The 10,226-nt window shown below is 53.3% G+C and overlaps 1 protein-coding gene across 1 annotated transcript in view; it reads left to right on the top strand.

Moving 5' to 3' along the window:
• The window catches only part of LOC101640325 (IQ domain-containing protein F2), a 17,726-nt gene extending 13,132 nt beyond the window's left edge, over positions 1 to 4,594 (top strand). Inside the window, exon 3 of the mRNA XM_004715251.2 lies at positions 4,223 to 4,594. Within this exon, the coding sequence (XP_004715308.2) occupies positions 4,223 to 4,594 (372 nt within the window). The remainder of the gene's footprint in view (positions 1 to 4,222) is intronic.
• Positions 4,595 to 10,226: the final 5,632 nt, after the last annotated feature.

Below are 10,226 nucleotides of genomic sequence, written 5' to 3'. Positions count from 1 at the left end.
AAGGTGAGGCCTCTGCATTCTGCAGATTGTTGATAAGCCTGCCGTCCTCCGGATGCTGCGTTCTTCAATAATATACAGACAAACATACTTTAGTGCGAGCAGCGAAAAGGGAATGAGGGGCAGCAGCACATTGGTTGCATTGACGGCCCAGACGGTGGATTCTAAAGACCGTCTCCCTGAGAAGGAGTCAGAGATCCTTGGAGTGTGTCTGCTTCCAGGCCTGGGTAAGAGAGAGCAGTGCACAGCTGGAACGACTGAGAACGCAGGAAGGAGAGGCAGCATCCAGCGGTGGTGCGGCACACCAGAGAGACGAAGGTGCTCGGGGCCAGATGCTGTGTGCAAGCAGCAGAGTGTAAACCATTGCATACAATGGGAGCCCACAAACCAATATGGGGGAGCGCTCGCAGCGCCGGTGGTCCTGGTTGAGCTGCTGACTGCGAGGTCAGCTGCTCCACAGGAGAACTCTCAGGCTGCTGCTTCCAGAACCATGGACGCCCTTGGAAGCTCCGGGAGCAAGCGGCTCGACTGCTAACACGGTCACTATGAATCAGAACAGGCTCAATGGCAGCTTTTGGGGGTGGGAGTCTATACTGATTTAAACCGGTGGATGGATGAGTAGATGAGAAATTCAAGCTCCTCATTATCGTAGAAAGCTAACTAATACGTAGGGAAGAAAAGACGGTATTAGAAAAATTGCTGCTTGAGAACCTCATAGGAATAAACCATTTAGCCCTCCCCCCAAAAGAGGCAGAGAGAAAGATCAGGGCTTACTAAAACTAGTGAGGAAGAAAGGGCAGGATGGCATCGAACAGTCTCCGTGCGGCTCCCTGTGAAAACGCTTCCTGATTCCAAGAGGAAGCATTACAGTCAAGTAAGCTGGCTCGAATCCCTAATGAAATGTAACGCCACCCTTCACGGACCCGATATTGAACATGACCCCATGGTTTGCAAGGGGAAGTGCACAGCGTCTGTGTTGTTCCAACCCCACCAGCTGTCTCTAGTCATAAGGGGGATGTGTTCTTTTTTAAACCCCAATAGAGGGCATTTATAGGTCAGATGCTATAAAACTGCTTGGAACCTGCAAAACATCAAGATGACGGAAAGGAAGGAAAGGCTAGGTAACTGTAAGATAGACCCCAAACGGACCTGATAGACTAGGCGCCGCATGGGGCTCTGGCTCGGATCCCTTGACATCGAGTTTGTAATTTAGATAGTTGATTTAAAAAATGTTTTTCTCAAAGAGTTTAGTTCTGTTGTTGAGAATGCTCACCGAAGGGCCGGCCCGGCTGCAGCGACCTCCACGTTCTCAGCTCCGCGATGTGGACCACAGTCCTCAGGCAGTAGGACTTTCCCCACCCCCTTTTCCTGAGTTGATCCTTTCCTGTGAACTTGAACTCACGGTCTCCTGGTCTTCGAGTTGCTGCTGCCCATCTCATAGTTCTTCAGAGAGACACAGACCGTGATCGCGGGCCTTAAAAGAGCCCCTGCTCCAGGTGGGCCCGGCGGAGCTTGTTCTTAGGTGCCCCGAGTGAGTCCGTTCCACTCGCAGTCATCCCAGGGACAGCAGAAGGAAGCAGTGTCTCGTCCGTCCGGCACGCCCCTCACAACGTGCACACGCGCACCGTGCCGGTCCACCTCATCGAGGGTCCTCCTCTGTGGCCGCCCCTCTGTCTGTCAAGCACGGTGTCTTTTCCAAAGGACCGGTCTCTCCTGACAGCAAGTCCCGAGTACGTGAGACCGCTAATGTGCCATCCTTGCTCGCAGGAGCATTCTGGCTGCCGTCCTTCCAAGTCAGACTTGCGCGTTCTCCTGGCCGTCACGGGCCTTTCCGTGTGCTTTGTCAGCACCAGCGTTCACGGGCATCGCTGCTTCTTCGGGCTTCCCTATTCAATGGCCAGCTCTCACACACAGGGTTGGCAGTCGAGAAAGATCATGACTGGCGTCAAGCACATCTTAGCCTTCCAAGAGGCAACCTTGCTTCTCAACCTTTGAAAGAGGCCTTGGGTGGCAGACTTCCCCACGCAATGCCTCCTTTGACTTCTTGACGGCTGCCTCCGGGAGCAAGAGGAAGTCTGGACAGCGTTGGTCTTGTCTCCATTTATCCGATTCGGTCTATCGGTCCAGTTGTGAAGACGTTGGATTGCTTTATGTCTGTGAAGCAGTTGCAGATGAAGGTCAAGTTCGCCCCCCTCCAGGAACCACAGTTGTGTCATCTGCATATCAAAGGTTGGTGGGAGGCTTCCTTTGCTCCTAAGACCGCGTTCCTCCTCCTATCGTCTGGCACCCGTATTACCAATTGTGCATCCAGATTGAATACGTACGGTGAGAAGATACAGCCTCGTGCAGTATCCCCTTGTTCTGTTCCCAAGATTGCCTCTTGACCCAGGTCCGGATTCTTCATGGGCACCAGGAAGTGTCCTGGAATCCCCACTCTGCTCACAGCCACCCGGCGTTGTTATGATCCACGAGCCCAGTGTCTTGGCAGAGTCAGTGCAGCACAAGAAGCATCTTTCTTGGTCTTCCCTGCCTTCAGCCGAGATCCAGCTGACGTCACAAGGACATCCCTCACTCCGCATCCTCTTCCGAATCCGGTCTGAGCCCTCACTGCGCCCTGTCCAGATCCTGTTGCCACCAGTGTTGGATGATCTTCAGCAAGCTTCTCCTTGTTACGGGAAATAATTGTTAGGCTTCTAAGAAGACTGCGGGTGTGTGTGTGTGTGTGTGTGTGTGTGTGTGTGTGTGGTGTGTTTAGTTTGGGACTAAGGCCTCAGTTGGTTCTCTTTTATTCTTGGTCAGGTTTATGAGTATTATCTTAAATACTTGTCTTTTCAAAACACTACCTTTTAAACTTATTTCCCACAGCCAACTTCCAGTTCTTTGTTCGTCCGTTTTTCTAACTGTTTCTTCCTGCTTTCTGGATTCATGGGCTGATTTGTGTCTCTTTTCCAGTAAAGACTTACTGTGCCCGTACTGACGTCTGAGTGGAGAGAGGACAGGATGTGTGTGAGCCTGAGAAGACGATCTCTGGCCGTGGTTCCTCCCGCTTTCCTGTGGGACGGCTCCTGGCAACGGACTGGGGGAGAGAGCTGCGGAAGGAGAAGCCGGGGTGGAATGGTGCACATGCCCCATCTCCCTGTGCTCTACCTCCCACATCTCTGGCAGGAGTCACATAGACACGTATGACATGCTCCCGGGGGACTTGTTTCTAACAGAGACTCAGTGTGTGCTGGGCGTCCTAAGCCCACGTCAGAGCTGCAATTGTAAACTCACAGTCCGCCCCCTCATGCATCTTGGGGATACAGAGAAACCAGGGCTAATGAAACAGCTATAGACAATTCGTGAGGATTCCATTTTGTGTAAGAGACCCAGCCAGCCACATCTACCGGGATGCCTGGGGGCGGGTGGGAATCTCCCTGGATTTACAGAGGTGATGGTGGCGGTTTTTTGTGTGTGTGTGTGGTGCCCTCATGCAAAACCAGATGGACAAACACCAGTCTTATTTTACCTACGCATTTTCCAGTCAATTCTGATTCCAGAAGGAAGGTCATCTCTGTGCAATTGTAGTTAAGGATAGAGAGGAAGGACCAGACTGAAAGATGCCCAGCAGACAGGTAGGTCCAGCTTCCATGTAGTTGAGAGAAATGCAGACCCTCTGTCTCTGAGTCCCGAGGGTGTGAGATGCTGCCCTTTCGGGGCCTTGGATCTAAAGTAATTAGAGATCGGCTCAATATGGGTTCATTTTCCCTCCACTCCTGTGCCCGAGTGTGGGTTTGACTCCACCTGGAGAGTGACGGGAGAGAATGAAACCGTCAAGAATGGATGGGGCTGGGAGGCGAGAATGTGGGGGCTCTGGAGTAAAGAGTAGAACATTCGACATGGGGGCAGACGGGGAAGGGCCTGGGCTGGGAATCCATCCCGGTCTCCAAGGACACTGCTGGGACAGAGGCAACAGTCAACTGTGCTTTGGGACGAGAGGATCCTTCTAATTAATTGGTTTTCCCCCTGATCCGTGCACCCAGCGGTCTTGAACTCTGAGTGCCAGATGCTGTGTCCAGAGAGGCCGAGAGCGATCACAGCCAGGCTTCCTGCCCCGGGTCAGTGTCTCTGGACTCCCCTGAGCTCTGCGGAAGGCCTGCCTGTTGAGAGGCTCACACTCTTCTCGGGGAAACCCGGAGGTTGGTATCGGGACGTTCCCTGAGCAGCCTCTTTTGTCTCTGTCTAGAAAGAAGAAAAGTCAGCTCTCAAGATCCAGGCCTGGTGGCGCGGGACGCTGGTGCGGCGGACTCTGCTGCACGCGGCGCTGCGGGCCTGGGTCATTCAGGGCTGGTGGCGGCTGACGCTGGCCCGGCGGCTGGAGGGGAACCGGCGGGCCGCGCTCATCGTGTCCACAAAGCAAGTCTGGGCGGTGGTTAAGCTCCAGTCCGTGGTCAGGAGGTGGCGCATCCATTGGCGCTACCTCCAGGTGCTCTACGCCATCTACCTCCTCCAGTGCCACTGGCAACGCCAGTCCTGCCACACCTGTGCTCTCCTCCGGGCCCACTGTGAGGTCACGCCGACTCACCTGCAGTTCCACATCGAGGTCATCAACCCTTGAGGGCTGCTGAGAAGTTGCTCTCTGCCTTCTGCCTCCAGTAAAGGTCTCGCTGGCCTGCTCTGCTATGTTGCCTGGTCTCCTCCGTCATGGGGACATCGGGAGTACTGTGTGACCCAGTGCAGGGCAACTCGTGACGCCAGCCCACCACCACCGTGCCACCTCCTTCCATGCGGGTAACCTCAGAATGCTGGGTACAACGCCTGGCATGACTGAAGTGAATCAAAACACACTGCGGTGCAGTGCAGACAGACAGCTTTATGGAAACGGCGCACAAACTGAGACCAGAAGGTGAATTCCTGCAGGTGCCATCTGCCTTGGGGTAGATTAGAGAAGCAAATTCATAGACACACTCATGTGTGTACAAGAAAGGGCTTTATGTCCAAGAGCAATTGGATATTGAGAAAACATCCCAGCCCAGTCCAGATCACGTCCATAAGTCCGATATTAGCCCTTATGTCCGATACCGATCTGTTTATCCCTCTTCAGACTCACAAAACACATGCAATGGTGCTGAATGCAGGAAGGTCACAGGTCAGTGGGTTGGAGGTCTTGTGGATCCAGTGGCATTGTAAACATCTCAGCCCTGGCAGGGGTCTCTATGTGGCTTCTCCTGATCCAGAGATCTGGTTGCATCAGGGTAGGTCCATGTGGCTTCTCCAGCTCCCAGGGCATAGCGCCATGTGTCTTGTCAGTAGAGCATCTCTCAGGGAGTGAGCAGAGAGGGAGAAGTGTCTCCCGCCTCCAAGGAGGAAATACAGGAGTTCCCAGAATTCTCAGGAGGCCACGCCCACACAGAGGCCTCATTGGCTATGACCCGATTGACAGACTAGACTCCACCCCTTCACTCTTAATCCTCAAATTGACCAACGATTTTAAAACTGCCACACAAGGGTGGTGGTCTTTCCTGCTTCCCTCTACTTCACCAAGCATGGGGTCCTTGTCCAGAGACGGGCCTTGTCTTATAACATGTCCCAAGTCCATGGGATAAGTCTTGCCATCCTTGCTTCTGAGGAGTGTTCTGGTTGGACTTCTTCCGAGACAGGTTTGTTTGCTCCTTTGGCAGTCCCTGGTCCTTTTGATTTTCTTTGCTGGCACCTTAATTCAAATGCATCGATTCCTCTTCACCTTCCTCCGTCACTGTCCAGCTTCCGCATGTATGCCTGAAAACACCATGACTTAGTGCGGACGCACACACTTCTCAGCATAACACCCTTGCTTTGAGGTCTTATGTGGCAGATCTAACCCATGTAATGTGTTGTTTGATCTCTCGATCGCTGCTTCGATGAGCATTAATTGTGGTTCCAAGCAAGATGAAATTCTTGACACCTTCTAACTCTTCTCCATTTCTAATGGCGCTACCTACTGGTCGCGTTGTGAGGATTGGGGACCCTACATTATGTTGCCATCTGTATTGAAGGCTGCAGTTCTTGAAGTTCATCAAGAGTGCTTCAGATCCCCCTCCTTGGTTTCAGCAAGCAAGGTTGTGCTGTCTGTGTACTGCAGCTGCAGATAAACCTTCCTGAGATCCTAATGCTGAGATCTTCTTCATGGAATCCAACTTCTCTGATGATTTGCTCAGCTTGCAGATTGAACAAGGGTGGTGAGAGGATACAACCCTGCCACACACTTTTCTTGATTTAAAACCAAGCAGTGTTCCCTGGTTCGGGTCTCACGTGAGCACAATGAAGTGTTCTGGAATTTCCATTCTTCTCAAGGCCACGCAGAGTTTGTTACGATCTGCATAGTCACATGCCTTCGTATAGTGAGAAAAAACAGAATTAGACATCATTCTGCCGGTCTCTGCTTTCAGCCAAGGTCCACCTGACATCAGCAACGATCCCCCTTGTTCCATGTCCTCTTCTGGACCGACCTGAATTTCTGGCTGCCCCGGCAATGTGCTGCGGCAGTGCTCTCCAGCAGAACTGTACCTGTACGTGGGACCGGTGATACTGTTCCAGAGGTTGAGCATTCTGTGGGGCGACTTTCTTCCAGTCTGTTGTCTGGGTCGCTGTCTTCCAAAGAAGTGCTTCCGGTGTTTCACCCGTGTGTTGCGAGGCTTCAAATGGTGTCTCATCAATCCCTGGACCCTTGTTTCTGGCTAAAGCCTTCAGTGCAGCCTGGACTTCCCCGTCCAGTACATTGGCTCTCGGTCTGGTGCTGTTTCTTGAAGTGGTTGCATGTCGATGAGTTCTTTTTGACACAGGAACTCTGTGTGTTCTTTCCATCACGTTTCGTGCATCTTTCAATGTTTGCCCATCAAATCTTTCAATAGTTCAACTTGGAGCTTGAATTCCCTGCCCCGCCCCCCCCCACCCCCCCAGTGTCTTCACTTTGGTTTTCTAACCCGAGGTCTTTGCACATTTCATGATGATGTTTTGCTCGATCTTTTTCAGCTGCCCTCTGAAAGTTTCTGTTTAACTCTTACACTTCGTCCTTCCTTCCACCTGCCTTAGCTACTTTCTAATCAGAGTTCATACTTAATATGTCAGTCTCTTCCGACACCCACTTTGACCTTTCTCTCTCTCCTGCCTTCTAGAAGTTTCTTTGCTGTCTTCACGTAGGGTGTTCTTGGTGTCATCCCACAGCGCATCAGCTCTTCTTGTCCTTAGAGTTCCACGGGTTAAATCTGTTCTTGAGGCAATCTCGGGGCGCGGGTGGGGTAGCCTCAAGGCTGCAGGTTGGCTCTTGTGGACTCGTTTTAAGTTGCTCCAGCTTCAACTTGAACTGACCCTTGACAATGGAAGTTGTCCTTCCATCGCCCGTCCTTGGCCACGTCTTAGTGGCTGAATCAGTTTGATTTCTGAGTGTTCTTCTCTTTGAAGAAATTCAAGGTCATGGTGACCATTTGTGTTGTTGAAAGAACCAGACTTTTGCTTCGTTTCTGTCACCAAGGCCGTGTTTTCCAGTGACCATTCCTTCCTCTTTGCTTCCACGCATGCCACCATGGGCCACTCTGCTTTGAGAAAGAAGCTCTTCCTTGGCTGTATCTCGCGCCCCTGCCGCCCCGAGGGCCCTGTCTCTGACGGCGACCTGCTGCTGCTCCGACAGTCTCCGGAGAGGGGACAGGCTCTGTCCCCTTCGTCGTCTGTCCCTGGTCTGGAAGCTGTGCGGTCGGTCACCTGCTGATTTTCAAAGACCAGTGACATCACTTCCAGCATCCCAGCCGTACACAAGGCACCACAGGTAGGACGAGCTGGCAGAGACATGGTAAACAGCTCTCAGTTTGTGTCAGTGAAGTGTCGAATCTCCACCCTGGGGACAGGTTCAAACCATTTCTGGGGCTCATCAGGAAGCGTCCCGATGATCTGAATTTTTGAATCTACTTTAATTTTAATGAAGTGCAAATAGCCATCTGCAGCTGGCCCATTGTGTGCGGGTCATTCTGAAGTGGCTTGCGCACTGCTGGGATTCTGAATGCGATGCCGGGGGCACGTCCATAGAGCAGTGGGGTCGCCAACGTGCACAGGTGTCCGCAGAGCTTCCAGACGAAGAAGGACTAGAAGAAGGACTTTCAAACCCAAACCGGATTGAGTTCCCCTGAGTCGCTGCCAACTCACAGAGACCTCCTCGCACGGGCGGCATGGCCCTGGGGCTTTCAGAGACTGTAATTCTTTATGGGAGTAGAAAGTCCCTCCCCTCCCCCATGAAGAGGCTGGTGGTTTAGAACCGCTAACCTTGCAGTCAGCAGCCCCATGCATAAGCACTGCACCACCAGGGCTCAAGGAAAGAGGGAGTTTGTGATCTCCAAGAATGTGGCCAGTGAGAATCGCCGGATGGTAGCCGAGCATCGTCTGCTATACTGCAAGAAGACGGCCCCTTGGGTTGGAGGAGACACAAGACCTGTCTCCTCAAAGCCCGCCCCCCCAGTCCTGCGCCCTCCTCACAGCTGTGCTGATGTGGCCACTGGGTGCGTCCACCCTGCCGACGGCGGCGGCCTTCCCGCTACTTTGTCAAGCTCTGCGTCCCCTCCTGGGGCTGTTCTCTCATGACCACCTGTCCGAAGGCTGTGAGACAAAGGCTCCGGACCCTGCTGTGCAGGAGCAGGCTGGCGGGACCTCCTCCCAGATCGGTGTTACTGCGGTCTCTCTCCGGGCAGCCCGTGGGCCTTCCAATCCCCGTCCCCAGCATCCCAAGGTGGAGTCAACTGAAAGCCGGGGACGGAGTGGATCCTTCAGGGCATGTCATTGCTGATGTGGCGTGCATACGAAGAAGAAGCAGCCGCTGAGCACACCCACTGGGATGAGAACACGGAATGGATGGAGTCTGAACGGAGGCGAGCTGGGAGCCACCAGGAAGGACCAGATCCATGCACCTCTCTGCTCATGAGCCTGCCCTGCTGACGTGCAGGTGCCCACCCCTGCAGCCTGTCGTCCTCCTGTCAGTCAGGGGCGCGTCTGTCCCCACAGCCTCCAGCTTGACATCTGGCCCACAGACTGGGAGCACGTGACTTGAGCTCCCCCACGTTGGCAACGGTGTGTGCCATTTTCTGAATGGAAAACTACACACTTGCCAACCTGACTGATTTTGCTTCTCTAGAGAACCCAGCCTGAGACCGCCTCAGACGCCGTTCAAGTCCAGATGCCGTTGGTACCACGAGCGGTTTCTAGAGAAACATCGTCATGAGGAGGAGTTTTCTCAGTGGTTCCTGTGAGAGCTGGCCACCCTGCCTGAGGAGCAGGGAGCTGTCAGTGCACAGCACGAGGTGGTGCTCCTACTACACAGACGACCACTATCAGCAGGTCAAGTGTGCTGAAGAGGAAGGTTCTGGGAAACGTGTGGCGGCATTTCCCGGCAGTCCTGTCAAGATGAGCAGCGTGTGCTGGTTGGTTAATTGGTGTTACTTACAAGAGACTAAGCGGTCAAGCAAAGACCAGCTCAGGGCTTTGGAGCCACAGCCTACATGCTGCCAAAACCTCCAACTGTCCACTTGTGCCTTAAAGAAAGCCCTGGTTATTCTAGTCACAGACAGTGCCCCCAGCCCAACCCAAAGTGTTACAGTAAGGGCGGCTGAATTACAACGCCGGCTGAATTTTCCACTTGACTGGTGTCTGATGTTAGAGCGTGGGCACCAGTTGGGTTACAGGACCCTGGAACTCGAGATGGGGGCACGATGTGCACAGAAAATCGGGAGAATGGGGACGTTGGGCCCTTAACTTCCATTTGACCGCTCAACAGCACTGCCCCTCCCACCAGAAGAGGTTACTTCACTTTTGCTGCGCCTCTGTCATCAGTACGACCATCGTCGCACCCACGTCCGGGGTTTGTCCACTGTGCCTGCTGAGGGGGCAGCGAGGGCTTTGTCGGAGCGCTGGCTGCGGCCGAAACCTGACCTGTTCCTAAGAAACACCTCACAACCTGTTCCTGCCTCTAGATGGATGAGACGGAATGTTCCAGCAAGCCCCCCAAGGTGAAGTACGAATAACGACCCAGGTGGAGGGGCATCATACTCCCAGAGAACTGCTGGAGCTCCCTAATATGTACAAACAGAACCCGAGAGGAAGGGCGGACGGTGACCGAGGGGTGGGGTGATGGTGCAAGGAAGGTAAGGCTGGTACTGTCTGAGTTGGTCGATATGAGATGACTAAGCATGGATTCCTTGTGTGTGTGTGTGTGTGTGTGTGTGTGTGTGTGT

The sequence above is a fragment of the Echinops telfairi genome, unplaced genomic scaffold (genome assembly GCF_000313985.2).
Source record: "Echinops telfairi isolate 266 unplaced genomic scaffold, ASM31398v2 ScPeMD7_7420;HRSCAF=8458, whole genome shotgun sequence".
Classification (NCBI taxonomy): Eukaryota; Metazoa; Chordata; class Mammalia; order Afrosoricida; family Tenrecidae; genus Echinops; species Echinops telfairi.
This window is presented reverse-complemented; position numbering and strand designations above follow the sequence as displayed.